Source organism: Anas acuta, chromosome 6 (assembly GCF_963932015.1).
Source record: "Anas acuta chromosome 6, bAnaAcu1.1, whole genome shotgun sequence".
NCBI lineage: Eukaryota > Metazoa > Chordata > Aves > Anseriformes > Anatidae > Anas > Anas acuta.
The window spans coordinates 15,920,806-15,937,064 of NC_088984.1; the positions used below are offsets into that span (position 1 = coordinate 15,920,806).

A 16,259-nucleotide genomic window follows, 5' to 3' on the forward strand; every position below is an offset into this window, starting at 1 on the left:
CGCAGGCAACAGCCATCCTGTTTCCAGCAACAAACGTGGTGATTATGTGCTAATCCCAACCCGATGGCTGAGGGTTACATCATTTTAAATTGCAAGCTACACAACAACATAGGCTGTATCAGTGAGGTAATTTTAGTGTAAAGCCAGCCCTGGCACGGTGATTCGGCACTTCTCAAATCCACCTATAAAGTTGTGCACATTCCAAGGTGGTGCATTAAGTAAGCATGGTTGTTTTCCTCTTATGTCTTTTGCAGAGATGGAGTAGATGATGCAGACAGCCAAGGAGACGGCAGCAGTCAACCAGACACCATTTCCATTGCATCCAGGACATCACAGAATACAGTGGACAGTGATAAGGTAGGACTGAAATGTGAAAATACACTGCAGCTAGTTGGCCCCAGAAAAAATGTAAGTGAAAAGCAGAATAGAAAAGACATAACACAGCAACCTGTCTTCTACTGAGTCAAAACTTGTATTCCCTTTTGCTAGGCTGTTAAATCCAGCCTGTTTCTGGATGCTCATCAGTACCACTGTTTTACATGGTAACATCTTTTGCTGCAGCTTCTTTGTAGTTAGTACACAGAGTTTGAATTGGCTCTGAAGAAACAGCCCAGAGCAACCTTTTCTTTCCCTAGTAAACCTTGCCTTTTGGGAGCCAGCTTCTGAATCAGCGAACAGTTGGTTGCGTTCCACATTTACCCTTTGAGCTAAAATCACTAGTTGGTTGGAGGGAATACAGGTGCTTACACACCAATTAATAGAGCAAAACTGGGATCCTGGCTGGTATCTTGAGAGCCTGGGAGACCTACCCTTTCCAGAGACTGTGATTCTGGACCCTACGCCTCGTGGACATATGGTGGAGCATATGGATGGCCCCAAGACGCGCTACGTTCTGTTGGATTGCTGCATGCTGTCGGCACGTATGTACTCGACGGTTTGTTTGTCAGATAATCTGAGTCCAGATTCTCAGCTCCACGTCAGATTCAAGTCAGATGCCTGACTTGAATTTGTCACCCTGATACCTCCAACTGCTGTCTTCAGCAGTTGGTGGTAGGAGTAAATGGGCTGTTAGTGAGAATTTACTTCAGCTAAGCTGATGAGGTTTGTCATATCCAACACGAGAATATCCATATTCTCTTCATGTGTTGTTTTGAAACTGTTTAGCTTGCAAAGGGATGAATTCTGCAGAATCATTCTGAATTTATCCCTGTGTCAGTGCTCTAATTATGTTGCTTTTTGCACAGAGTAGAAAGGTGTCTTCATAAACACAGAATTCATGTTTATGGTCGTAAGGTTCACAAATGCAGTGTAGTGCAGAGGGTATTTTTTGAAAGCTTTTGAAAGCTGGACTCAGAAATAGGAATTAATTGAGTTAATTGCAAATTACCTTTGGAAGAACGCCTGTTATATTTATCTTAAAAGCATGTTCCCGTGTTGTTGTTTTTATTATTATTTTTTTTAATTTAACTAAGAACGTGCCTTAGAAAAGTATTACTCCAAAGGCCACTGTAATATATGCAAATACTTCGCATGATGTGGAAGAATTACTTTCTTATGTCTTTAATCCATGTGGAATCACCCTGCTTTTCCATGTTTTTCGCATTTATCATTCCTGACAAAGGCCCTAGCTCAGTAGAATACTTGAGCTCATGCTTAATTTTAGTCATTCACATAAGCTTTGCTGTTTTGCCCTGCACCCATTGACTCAGTTGCATGAATTAGGGCAGACAGGCAAGCTCTGGGTAAGACACCCCACACTGCTGTAGCTGCATATAAGATCTATAGTGCCAGCAGCGCCAGAGATGTTGGGCTGTGCCTTGAAAGACAGCGCATCATTGCAACAGCTGGTTTAAGGATACAAGGCTGGAAAGAGTTGTAGGAATTTCTGCCTACGGATCTTGTCTGAACTGAAAGGTAAATGCATGTGGGATAAACTGAGCACCGAATCACACAGGCAAAAATTTGTTACCACTGATGACAGGCTAAATCAGTTCTAGGGTTGGGCCATGTTACTTTTTAAAGGTGGATAGGTTCACTTGCTGATTTAAAGCTATTTGTGGTCATGCAACTGTATATATACATTTACTGAATAGAAACAAATTCCAGTTTACTGTTACAGCTTAAATATACATGTATATGCTTTGCTGAGTCTGAGCAACTGGTGTAGCATCCATCCTGAGATAGAGAGGCAATTCCTGCTAAAGCACTTTTTGTCACTGATGCTAGTGCCAGTGAACTGTGGAGAATTTAGCCCCCAAAGTGCTCCATTTCCATGTCTTTGCTGCAAGGAAAGTGAACTCCCCACATAGTTTTATGGTTCTCTTTTTTTTTTTTTTCTACACAATGTTACCCCAGTTAATGACAGCTGGAGCTGAGTTGTCTTACTTCCCCTTGCAGGCCCACCTGTGTTCAGTCTCAGCACAGGTGCAGGCTTTTCCACTGCTTGCTGTGCAAGGCCCTGAGCACAGGCTGGCATCTGCTAAGAGGGAACTCTGTGTTAGCAGATCCCGAAGCTGCACAAGGAGCACAGAACTCCTAGTGATGACATTTCACGGGACTGGAACGATTTGCTGTCATTCCAGGTTATTTTACTCTCCAACTTTGAAAAGGGATTTCTTCCTCCACTGTGTAGTTGAGTTTATCTTGTAGGGTGGTCTGACAATCTTGGGAAGATTTACCTTCTCGCATAGACTGGTGCTGAGATACCAGTGCTGGAAGACTGTGTCATTTTGTGCTTGCTAGCACAGGTTTCTTGACAGAGTTGACATGATAAATGCTGTAACGTGTTGTAATTAACCTGTGTGGTGCTGATAACTGCACCAATAGGTAAAGTGTTCAGCAGATAGCAGTTTCCCTGGCTATTAAACTCCAGCACAGTCACCAGAGTTATTCCCAGGAGTTCAAAGTCAGGCTCTGAGTGACCTCCCTCTGTGCTCCAGTGATACCCCCAACCAGAAGAGCCAGAAGAAAGCTCCTACCTTTAAGAAAAACAAAACACTTTGGCTGTTCAGAGCAGGCTCATTTACAAGCACATGCAAGAGCTTTGCAGTGCTAGTAGTGTGCCAGGTTGGGAACAGATTAATCATGTGCTGGGAACATTTATGTGTTAACTGAGTGCCAGAAACAACTCTGAAGCAGCATTTAAGAATCAACATTACCTGAATTGATATTGCATCTGAAGGCAAAAGAATGCAAAGCTTTAGATGACATGGTTTATCCCTTTCCTAAATTTTGCTTTTATGCCCAAGGATTACCTAAAGCATGAACTGAATTTTCAGAGAAGAGAATGCCAAACAACAATTTAGACAGAAAAAAAAATATAAATCTCAAAGACTCTCAAGTTCAAGTAGCGTTTTGGCTTAATAACATTCCTTGTGCCTCAAGTCACATGTATTTCTTTCAAATTATTTGTAAGTCAACTCCTCCTGGGTTGTGAGTAGTGCTTTCTGTCTCATGTCTCTTCAAGGCGCAGCCCTAGAGCAAAGCTTTACCTTTGCATTTCAAACTCAAGAAAGGCAGAAGGTTTTTTTGTTGTTAAGTGGGCCTGAGATAACATTGCTGTAAATTCAGCAAGGATTTTTCTTTCTCTGAAGACAGGTGAACCTAGCTGCAACATTTACCAGGGGGATCATTTGGTGTACAGAGTATACTTGACTGGGGGCCAGAAGTGCTGAGTCCTATTTCTACAGAGCAAAATCTGTCATGCATATGGTGGATGCCATCACAAATTACATCTCAGGGTGCACTGCACTTACCTTTTTTCTTTTTTTTTTTCTGTTTGGATTAAGAATTTAATCCAAATGCGGGTGGGAATTCTTCCAAACATTATGTTTGTACAACACCCAACACAGGATACAGACCAGAATGCAGACCAGTGTTTTATGTCGAAGATAATTCACAGCAATATTTATGGTAGCAGGCTCCTCTTTGAAATTATTCTTAGTTATATGCCTAGCTCCAAAATCGTTACTGAGTCTTTAAATATTCAGGTTTTCCTGGCTGCAGGCAGGGGTCAGGTGATTATATGAGAGTCTTCAGATTAAAAATAAATAAATAAAAAAAATCCAAGTCTCTTTAAAAAAAAAAAAAAAAGAGAGAGAGAGAGATTACTCCTTTCTTTTAAATGAAATGCATGTTTAAGTAGCTTCTTAAATCTGGATCTTAGTCCTTAATATCTTTAATTTTCTTGGATTTCTATCTCACAAAAATATATAAAGCTATTATCCCTGGGCTCAGACATTTCATTTTCATTAAATACTGTGTAGCAGAACCTCAGACTTCAAGTCAGATCTGTAGGTGTGCACCTTTTAAAGAAGAAGAAAAAAAAAGAGAACATATAAAATATTACAAAATTTTTTCTATGTGCAATATGTAACCTAAAATATTTAATAGACCAAAAAAAGAATGATTAGGATTGTCATTTGGGAAAGTATTATGTAGAGGGAAAAAGTGGCTTCATGAACTGGTCTCACGGAATCAATAGATAACGAACACTATTACACTAAGTGTTATTCCCATTGGGCATCCATGTCAGGTCCTAGGTAACCTACTATGCAAAATTTCTTCATCTTCCTCCAAAAGGCAGAGCAGACAGCTTTTATTCTGTACAGTAAGCCCTCTTCAACATGTTATCTGAAAACCATTTCTTCGTGAGAAATCCTTGCCCTATTCAGTTCACAGCAGACAGGATTTCAGTCTTTATATTTGGATTCAAAGCAGTGGGGAATTGCATTAAAAATGCCAGCGTGCAGGGCATTCTTATTTGTTAAGCCCATTGATCTATTGGCTTGTAAACCAGCTGTTTCTGGTGATACTGCTCCATCTTCTAATAGCCTCTTTTTGTTGGCTTTTGCAGAGTGCTGAGGAGAACAGCTCTGGTTTCCTCCTGTTGTTTTTGGATAGGGAAAAAAGCTCTGAAATGTGAACTGAAAACGTTTTGCTCTTTAAAAATAAATATACATGATATACTTTTGTCTCTTCCATTAGACACTGGACTTAGCTCATCTTAGATTCATCATCAGAAGTCATGAGACTGAGATCTTGACCTCTTCTGCCTTGTTGGTAGAGGTAATTAGTGTAAGAGGGGAGCTCTTAGAACTAAGGCTTTTTGGAAGAAGTGACACAGGAGTGGATTCTCTTTTCTTTAAAGGCTTCAAGTCAAGGCAAAATAGCTTTCTCTCTGCGATATTGTGACTCAAGGAAAAAATAGGATTTGATGCAGGAAGTATTACTTCAGATTCTTTGTTACAAAGGAAACTGGGGCACCAAGTATTTGGGCTCCCTTCTGTCCTTAAATGATCATTTCTAAGGATCTCAGTGCTTGCCAGGAGTAGAGGTAATTACTCATGTGTAATTCTCAGTTCCTTGGAAGTTTCCTTTCCAAGTATTACAGGAATGAGGGGAGCCTTGATCCCCTTGATGCTACTGTACTGTAGCTTGAGCTCTGTAGAGTCGTGCACCAATGTGCTGCAAGCTTTCCTAAATAGGTATACGTCCTGGGACTTTTGCCTAGTGTTAATGCGTCCTTATTAAAAAGCAAATTAAAAAAATAACAAACAGAAATGCCCAGACATTCAATAGTAAAGGAAACCTCTTCTGTAATGTACCTCACAAGGAGAATATAAGGGAAATCACTATGTTTATTAGATGCCACCTTCAACATATGCAGTAAAAAGTGGTTGATAATTGCTTCCCAGCATAAATTAATCTGGAAATTAAGTATTGAAAGTGCCTAAAACCAAATTGAAAAACCAAAGATCCCACTCTATCCAGGGATCTTGTAAAGAAGTGAAGTATGGTAAGGTGATCAGGAATACTTATCAATACTTAAATTAACAGATTAAATTATGCAATTTAATCTCAAACAAATAAAGCACTTGCTACAAAATGCTGAAACAACAGTAATCATTTTATGAAAATCCCCTTGAAATAAGAACATGAACGTAAGGGGAAGAAAATTTAAAAAATTTTAAAGCACCGATGCCCATATATAACATTATTTTTTCAAGTAGAGAAAGTCTAGATGTGGAATAAAAATGAGAGACATTCACATTTCCAGAGAGGGAATTTAACAGGGAAATTAGGACTGAGCTGACAATTTAATTTTTGCTTAGTTCCTTAGCAAGGGAACCTATATAACAAGCAGATATAAAAACTACATAGCAGATCTCTGTTTTTTCTTCAACGGTATTAAAGTTTTCTGCAGCTTTCAGTTATTGAGTTTACTGTCCTGAAGCATTTTTTTTCCTTTGAATCTGCTGGTACTAGGGTTTTTTAAATCATCTCTAAGCTCTTACAAAACAGGTACACAGCTAGCAATACAAGTCCTCTATCCCTCCGGCATTGTTGTGGCACAGTATGTGCATCCCATGATCCAAATTCAGCTTTTTCCTTCTCTGCCTTCTCAGTTCTGTACCGAGTCAGAGCAGGTTTGTGGGCATGAGGCATCTTTCTACGGCAGCACGGGAGGAACCCCAAGGGACAAGAACTGCTGACCCTCGGTCATGCTTGTATCAAAGGTATAACTACAGGCTGGAGTCTTTACAGACCTAGAGCAGTGGGACTGAAGTGAATACAAATCACCTTTCAGTGGCCAGCCACTCTGTCAGTCATTAATGGCTGCTGCAGGCTACAGCTGATGGGAAGGGAGTCGGACGGCGTGATGGAAATTCTGGCTACAACAGAGCTAAGGGAAAGCATGGTCATGGGAACAGGGAGTGGGGTGGTAAAGCAGGCTGCTGCTTAAGTACAGCACTTGGAGCATTTCTTTAGAAATCTTCCAGTTTTCCAGAGCCCAGTGAAAGATGTTACATACAGAGCTGTCTGACAGGTGGGGCTGGGCATTGGCTTGGAGAGATTTCTTCCTGTAACCTATATATCTTACTCACAGTAAATTAGGTTAGATTTAGCAGCGGAGAGTTTCTAACAGGGAAGGGAAGTGATTGATTTGGTCTCATTTAGCTAAGTGTTGTTGTGGTTATTCTGCACTGATCCTGTCCAGGCAAGTGACATTCCCAAATGCAGCAGTGTATTGTCTGGAGTGCTGCTCCCTTACAGTGGCTGATGAATTGTGGTGCCACAAGTAAAATTAAATTTATGTAATAGAGAATGACCTCTGACTGTTTAGTGATTTTTTCCCGTAAAGATATGATGGAAAAAATGAGTGAATTATAACCCCAGAGGACAGATTTCTATTGCTTTGACACTGCCCAGCATTGCTGCCGTTATCACACTGAATTCTTACTGCCCTCACCTGTGGAACAGGGAGAACATGATAGCTATCAAAGGCTATCCTATTTTATCCTGAGATAAAATATTTTGGCACTTTAATTAGCCTTACTGAGTGCTCACTAGCTATAGGTTGTTAACTCTTTTCAAGATACTGTCATGTGGTAGCAAAATGTTTATCTTATCAAGGAAATAAATTGTTCAGCCAGGAGCTGACATCTCCCCAGTGGTTGTTTCTTCAGATTTCTTTAGGCTTTGGGAGGCTGCATCTGAATTCATGCTCTACAGGACCAGGCCTAAACTCTGCTATGGTATAACTTAATCTCTGGTTTGGAGACTTAAATGGCAGATGTCACATTACCTTTTTGTCTGTATACTAATCACTGTGACTTGCAGCTTTGTAGGAATTTACCTGTCTGTCATCTACAAGTGGAGTCAGTCGACAGCTCTTTATTCGGATGTGTAATGTATGTAGCACACAGTCTGCAGCTCCCTCAGTACTGGTATCACTACTGGCAATGCCTTCAGCACAAACCTCCCAGGGCAGATTTGGGGGCCCTGGCCTTTAGGTTTCCCTGAGAACTTTGAAAACATCTCAAAACAAGGGAAAAAGTAATTCTTACCAACCTTGGTTTTCATCCAGGTTTAATCCTGGCATGAATTATGTGTTATCTGTTTTTTCCATCACCCATTTCTAAATGTAACAAGTGGGTGATCAAGAGAAGTGACCTGTCCAAGTGTTGCTGAGGGTAGGGACATTTGCTTTCTGTTGTTGCCAGCAAGTATTTTTGGAGCTGTGGGTGGAGAGAGCACTAAAGGCAGGTTGTCTGGTTTCAAAGAGTTTTCTTAGAAAAGATGTACATATTCTTTTGAAAAGCAAAGCAATACATGAACAGCTCCTTTTAAAACGTGACACTTGTTGCAAGCTTGTGGAAACTTCATAGTAATTGTTCAAGGAACTTTATCTAAAGTCCAGACCATGCAGTTGAGCCACATCTATTTCTTTGCGTACTGAGGGGCCGTATAACTTCCCCCACAGCCAAAAAAGAGATGATGACAGTAGATGAATTTCAGCAAAGACATTGTTTTTTTAATCCAGTAGTAAAATTTTAGCAAAGAAATTTCTCAGAGATTTTAGTGTTTCACCAAGGTTTGCTTCATCATAGACAAATATAGCAAAGCCAAAACAAAGAATAAGGCACAAGCTTTGCAAAGGGTTCCTTCCTTCTCCCCTCAAAAGACATTTCATGTGAAATGAATAGCATCAGATGTTTAATTATATTATATTTTAGAAGTTTAAATCCCAATGCAGTTGTTTCTAATGCACTCTGAAAGACAAAAAAAAATGCTGCCTATGGAGAGCTTGCTGACTCAGGAGCAGCCTGTAGTTTCATTGCAAGGATTCAAATGAACGAATATCAGGAAACTTGGAACATCTGTAGTGTATAGAATACAGGAATAGAAAAGTTAGTGCTCAGTGGCTGATATTCCCAGGGAATAATGTCATAAAAGGCATGCATGAAATTTTCCACACATTTTAAATATCTTAGCTGGGATTTCTGAAATTGTTGTTGAATTTTCATGGGATTTCTGCTCTAAAAATGCTGTGTCCCCAGAGGAAGGCTATTCCTGTGCTGGTGTATGAACAGTAACTGCTCTGCACTCAAAGGTTTCTTTCCTTCAGTGCAGAAGCAGCAGATATCTTTTTAAACCTCTCTCTCTTTTTTTTTTTTCTTTAATTTGCAACTGTAAATAGTAGCAGATATAAATCCAGATTCAGTTGGATGATTAGATGATGAGAAGAGATCCAACTGAAAGTCCCTGAAAGCACAGTCCTATGGAAAGAGATTTTTCAGAGATTTTTTGACAGCGTTTTCTTCTATGCATAACTGGCAGTTGTGCCCAGGACAAATTAAGTGCATTCTATTTCTTTACATTCTTTAGTAAATTTTCATCTAGTTGCTGTCCTTTTCATAAAGAAAGTTTGTTATTGATTTTTATAGATTATTTTTTTCTTTTTAGGAAGTAAGAATCAGCATTTAGTTTGCTTTCTGTCTTTTCCTTAAACCATTTCAATCTAATGCATCTTCTGGTAGATAATAAGTTAATCACATTGCAAAATGAAACCCAAGTCACTCAGATAAAACAAGTGTATGGGACTCCTTCAGGCTGAATCTCTCCCGAGAACAATGCAGGTATGAATGCCAAGGGTCAACACATACATGCAAGGGTATTAAGTGTAATTTCCGTGGCTGCCCACTTGATATCTCCGTTCCATTCCTTCAAGCAGCATGAAAATCAGATTCCACACTAACGTGCTGATGAACACATTCCGCTTACAGGCACAAGGAACACAACTAAAGGTCATCCTAGTGGATATACAGAGTGTTCCAAATTTACTGCAAATGTGGTATCTCACAATCACAAGGCATTTCTGAAGAACATGTGATCCTGCTTAGCTAGGACGGCTGTAATTTTAAAGCGCACAGGCATAAGGTGCAGAAAGCTGCCCTTGTAAAGGTGGTTGAAAGGCTTAACTGTGGTGTAGACTGTGGAGTTAAATGACGGGAAATAAATCATACTCCATATGAACAAATCTTTATTACCAAACTGAACGTAAAAAAATGTTTTGATGCCTGCTGGGAAGAAAGAGAATGTTTAAGTCATGAGGATGTTTAAGTGAATCAGTTTGATTCAAACAAAACAAAATAAGAAGAAGGGAAATGCTGTAAAACCGCAATCTTTCTTTCAAAGATCACCAACCTGAGTTTTGTACACTTTTAAATAAAAAAAAAATATATGATTTGCACAGAAGAATTAAAGGATACTCTATTTTTCATCTCTAAAGCCAGACCAGCTGTTGTCTGACTTTTATAAATATGCCGTGATTTTAAAAGAAACGAGATGTCAAAGATTTGTTGCCATTTATCTTACATTAAAAAACTGAGTTGGACTTCGAACAGCAGAGGAGTTTGAAGATCTGAACTGATCTTTGACGTAGTGGGGAGTGATTAAAATTACATCATGATAATCATAAATAGTATTCTTTTCCAGCAAGATTCTGTCTGTAGTGGGGAGACAAAAATACATACATGTTCTGAGATCAACTGTCTGAGTTGCTTTTTCTTCTAAATATATGTTAATGAGAGTGTAAACTGAACTGTAAATTATTAAAGGGCATTTCTTTATTACTGCTTATCAAAATTAAGTGACCTGTAAATTATTTACTAACTCATTTCCCTTTCCCTCATGAAAAGCTACTTTTCAATTTTGTTCTCCCACAGCACAGAATACCAGCATTGGGCAGAAGGCAGGTGAGATGATCCCGTAGTCTGCCCCGAGACTCGCTTGCATTGTCACATCAAATGGGATTGCACTGGCATTTCCTGAGACTTACTGCCTATAAGGTCTGCACACCACTTTGTAAACAAATTTCCTCAAGAGGTGAAATGAGTCCTCCAGGTTCAGCATCATGCTATTTTTGCATGGATAGAAGGGACAAAAGGACTGATTAAAAATGGATAGATTATACAGTCGTCCCCCAAAATGAGGTTTTACATGGAATGCAAAGCATCCATTAGAGATTTCAGGGTTGTCTCTAACCATTCTTGAGTCAGCTCCTAGATAATATAAAGTGGCTTAGAAAGAAAGGAGCAAACAGGATTCAGAACTTATTTTAAATGAGAGGTTTTTTATTTGTTTTTACTTCTTCTCAAGTTCTACCTTCAATGTTGTCATTAAGCAAGAAGCTTTTCCTCATCTAAACCTGATCATTCTCCTCCTGTTCTTCCAAGAACTTGAGTTCATATTTATTTGTCCTCTGCTGTTGTTTTGAGTTGTTTCTGAGGTTTCATTCTGGTGATTACAGCATGTTTGTTTGATTTGGCTGTACAACATTAAATATATCTCTCTAGAGGAACAGTATGCTTTTTTTTGTTGTTGGCATAGATTATTTTTTTCCTTTTAGAATTTATCATTTTTGTGTAGTTAACGCTTATTAGCTGTGAAGAGCTGGGTTTGTTCAAGGAACTTCGTTTTGGAAAGGCTATAGTTCCAGCTATAAAGAGATAACAGAATAACTGTTTGAAAGGGAAGAAAAGACTGTGTGTGATCAAAAATTAGTGTTAAGAACAGATTTTTGAGCAACACTGTTAGACTTCCTTGATCAAGGACATTAGGGGGCATTGGAGATCATCCAAGTTCAAAGTTAATATTAGCAAGAGCTTTGATATTGGAAGCAAAACAGTGTGAAGGAGGAGAAGAAAGGGAAAGAGGGAAAGAGTTGCAAATTCTCTTTTTCTTCATAAGAGATCAAAACAGGGAAAACATAGATCACAACCAATATTTGTTAGAGCACTTTTAATTCAGGAGTGGAGAGTCATACTGGTGTGCAGTAGCTCTTAGGAAGCTGTTCACAAAGATTGCTGGAAAATCCTTTATTTCATCAAGTGTGTGTTTATATTTGCTTACTGCAGCCACTACTTTTTGGATGCAGCCTGAATTATACCACCAGTATGTGATGCTAGTGTGAGCTGGTCTTGTCCAGATTCAGCTGACTCTTGGTGCACTGAATCTATCCGTTTCTGGGGATTCAGGGAAGGCTGCTTGTCTCCAGAGCTGATCGGTTCCTGGAAAAGTTCACAATTTACCATCTTGGCACGAACTTTTCCTCTCTTTAGCTTTCTGTCTGCTGGTAACTGTTTCTCCATCCAAACTATACATAAAACCTATATAAAACTCATTTACATGTTTTCATGCTTTCCAATGCCTGAGTGTGGGCAAAAAGGAGCAGACAGATGATGAGTGAATTGATTTTAACTCTTTGATCGGGGCCACATCTAGCTCGGTCTTTGTATGTTGCTTGGCCAAGCGCAGCAGTGATGATCATGTCCAGGACCTTGAAGGATCACCAGAACATAGGTACTGGCTGGGCTGGGAGGTGATACAGGGAAACACAGAACTGAGCAGGCAGCTTAGGGAGGTGACAGCTTACAGCAGAAATGGGGAAGTTAAATATGAGGGGAGTGGAGGAAGAGATCACACCACCCAATATATTGTTGTTTTTTCTTTCCCTTTCGTTCCCAGTAAGGGTTTGCCTCCTCTCACCCAAGACCAAGAAGGGAAGAAAAGTCTCTGAGTTATAGGGAGGTTCATGATGTTCATCTCTGCTAGTCCACAAACTCCCAGTCCTTTTAGTCATCTGAGGCAGTATTTATTCTGGGGCCAAGTCTCTCTGCTGCAGGATTCTTTAGGAGGCAATTCCCTGTCTTGGAGTCAGCATTTTCCCCACCTTATAAACCACATGCATGCCTTGCTACTGCCAACCTACAGACTAGAGAGACATCCAAAGCTTCCCCCAAGCCTTGGTTTCAAGAATCACAGTGCTGCTGCTGTCCAGACCAACTTTATTTTTCTGTTTGGATCTTGCATTAATTTAAAAGCCACCAACAATCAAAACCAAACTCACCCTCCTCAAATGTGCGTGTGGGCGAGAAACAGAGGGGTGTGAAGCGTGTGGCGCAACTCCACAGCCCCTTTCCTCCCTGGGTTCATTTTTCCTGACACTACAGCATCACTTCCTGGCCGTACTTGCAAATAAACAATTACTGAAAGAACATGGCTGGACCACACATGTGTATTTTCCACTCTTGTGGAGAAAAGCTGTGTGTTGGCTGGTTGTTATTTATTTTCACAAGAGGCGGTTGGGTTTGTTGTCGTGTCTTCAGGGCACAATCTCTTGAGGTGCTGAGCCTTCTCAGCTTGCAGAGAGGCTGCAGGAGGAATTGAGGATGGGAACCAGCTGTGTCCCACAGGTCTCGGGCCTCAGTTGGCCTTATTACTTCTAAAAGTTTTCCAGTGTTGATATTTGCTGTGTGATCTTGAGGAGTCGATAGAGAAGGGCAGCAGGGGGTCTACCCACAGGGATGAACACTTTTATTAACCCAAGCATGTGATGTTCCTTTAAAACAGGACTTGTTAAACCATCAGTTAGAAGTGTAGCAGCTATAGGAAGAGAAGAAAGTAAATTAAAACACACTGAGAAACCCAGCCTGCGGGTGCCGGGCCCCAGCTTTGTGCTTGCTTAGGTGCTGCTGACTGCAGCCTATGGGCCAGGGGCTGAGGGCTGTGCTTCATCGGTCACTTTCTGGGTGTTGTTGCAGTGGCTGAACAGACTACCACTGCATCCTCACTCCCTCAGTGGTTGAAAGTAATAGTGTATGAACCAAGCCCTCACAGTTTTTGTTGCTGTTTTTGTGGGTTGTCATTTAAAATCTCTGGGGTTTCCTATTCTTCCAGGGGCCTGGTCTCAATACTACTTGCAGTTATTTTGCAAAACCTCTCTTCCAGCCCTGAAGTTGTGTTGTCCCCCTACAGCAATTGTGAACCTTCAATACCTTCTAACTTTATGAAACGTCTGCCCTTAAAATTTCAGGACTGGTAAATAACGTTAAAAATCTACCCTTTCTCAAGCTCATCAGAATGCTGTTTTATGACCCTGTCGTTGTGTGATGCCCATGTGTTATTTATGAGCACTTGGCCACCCTTCGCCACAGAAATTTAAACACTGTTGAAATTGAAATGCAATTATCTATGTGGTGCTGCAGAGAGGCAGGAAGAAGACAAGAGCTGTTGCACTGGGTTAGGCAGCTGCTAAGGTCAGAGATGCAAGGCAGAAAATATAAGTCATTGGAAGAAATGGAGAAAAAAAAAAAAAGGAAAAACAGGTTTTTTTTCACTGGGTCAAGGAAAGCACCTCACTGTACACCGGGTGAATATCTGAGCACGATCCTGAGCATCCCATCATTCCACACCATGTCCAGCCCTTCAGGAACCCATCATCAAGTTGGGGTTTTGGTTCAGTGTTAGCAGGATTGGCCTCTAGCCTTTGAACAAAACACTTTCCTTTTCAGGGGAAAGATAAATGATTAAAAATAGTCCAGTAAAAGCTGGGCCAAAGCAGATGTCTTCTAAACAAATATGCAACTCATTTTCCATCTGCTGGTTCCCAGTCCACGGTTGCTGTGAGACAGAGCAGCATTGCTGTATTTCAGGAGAACCAGGGTGTACATCCCAGGGTGCAGACCTGAAACAAGGCACTTGCACAGTCCATCCATGAACCTGGCATTTTCGTTGGAATAATTTTTGATAGGAATAATACAGGAACTGCTAATATTGATCCTAATGGTTGAGGGGTTTCCTTTGCATTTCTTAAATTTTATATCCGATAAATTCCTCAAACAATTCTTCTGGGCATCCCATCCCTATGCAAAGGCTAAAATTAAATGACTCAATAGGATAAGTGCTTGATAAAGCAGCTCTGTAATATTTTAGTTGTCTATTTTCATGTCAGTAGCAAGCATAAGGGATGCTAATGTCCCAGACAGAGGGATTTGTAATCACCATTAATGGATATAATTCCCCTCATGGAAAACAGTGTAAAGTACCATCATAAGGGCTAGAACACTTTTCTAGTTTTTCTCTTTAATCACAGCAGATTGTGTCTCTTTTGCTAAATTTCTTTGTGCTGTAGAGGAGGTAAATCTAACAAAGAAAAGTGATTTTTAAAACCTTGAGATAAACTCTTGATGGGGCACAATAAAAGAGCAATTCTGAATGTCCCAAGGCACCATCTATATGGATGAGGAAAATGAAACCAAATCATGGCAGCCATTAGCAGTGAGTGAGTATTAAGTGAGTCCTGAATGATGGCAGAATTAGGTAGAGTTTTTATCTTTATCACTTTATCATCACTAAAAGGAGAGATCTCACTGTTCCTTCTATTTTGATGGTAAATCTTGATTTAACAAATATGCAGATAATCTGCAAAAAAGCAAGTGATTTCAATTGCATGTCATGTCTATTTCATATTCTGTATTCAGAGACCTCAAAGCCCGCTGGAAAACAGCCAGAGTCATTTTACAGTTGAGAAAACCAGGTCACAGAGAAGTGATGTGATTTGCCAGAGTTCACCCTGCTGCCCCAGTGATCACATCAGGAGAAGTTCTGGTTTAGTTCCACTTCGTGCTGAGACCATTGGGCATCCTTTTTTATAGATCAATGGATAGTACTTGTTCAGAGGTTTTCCTGACATCTTTGTGGTGGTACAACTCAAAATGTTATTTGTGTGTATCTTGTCATCCCTGCCTTCAGTTTTGTCTTAATTAGTGGTACAAATTTACCTCTTTTCATTATTCAAAGCTGAGATGTGCCAAATCTTTACAGATAGGGTCTGCATTTTTATTTTGAGAGAGAAATTCAGCCCATTTCAGGAAGGATGCCTGAATTCAAGTTGACTGTTCCATAGGGAAACAGATTAAACTTATCTGCTCAAGGAATGTTATGGTCCACATTTTCAGGATCCATTAAAAAGCTAAAGAGCCACAAAATAATTTCTGGATCCAAATGCATATTTTCCGAAGATCATAGTCATTCCAGGCTGGGATTTCAATTCAACAATTTTGTTAAGCATCTTGTTTTAGTGGCAAATAAGGTGAATTTACTTTAAAGCCTAATTTTATTAAGAAGGAATTTAACTTTCTGTAACTGGGTCCGAGCAGCTATGGAAAAAGTACAGTGAAGCAGCTATGATAACTGCCAAGAGAAGAGAGTGTTTCTGCTGAATCTGATGGGAGCTTGGCATCCCAATCAGACTGTGTTTAACATCATCCATAGACAGTGAGCTGTGAGACTTCTTTAAAAGTCCATGTTGAAGTTTTTCATCAAAACAGAATATCTTATGAAATTTCTTGACTTCTTTCTTGAGACACAGCTCAAGTCAAGCTGTTACCTGCCATTCATCTGCATGAGGACCAAGTCACCTCTGCTGTCAGGTTTGTAAAGGAGTGCCAGTCATTGCTCATCAGGAGGGCTGAGAGAGGATCATTTGCCACGTCCTCCTACTTTTTTTTATGGGTGGTTTATGTTCATAAGAAAGCATTAAGCAAGGCTTGGTTTGACACTCTGTAGTTTTAACCAGAAGTCTGTAAGTGTAGTGAGGACCTTGTTTTGTTCCTGGAAGCATTTTTGAGTTG

General features: G+C 40.1%; 1 protein-coding gene across 18 annotated transcripts in view; it reads left to right on the forward strand.

The window, feature by feature from the left end:
- Positions 1 to 16,259, forward strand: part of KALRN (kalirin RhoGEF kinase) — a 504,304-nt gene that overhangs the window by 365,918 nt on the left and 122,127 nt on the right. For all 18 annotated transcript variants that reach the window (XM_068687540.1, XM_068687542.1, XM_068687541.1 and 15 more), the window contains one exon: positions 255 to 357. In XM_068687540.1, coding sequence (XP_068543641.1) covers positions 255 to 357 — 103 coding nt within the window. The remainder of the gene's footprint in view (positions 1 to 254; positions 358 to 16,259) is intronic.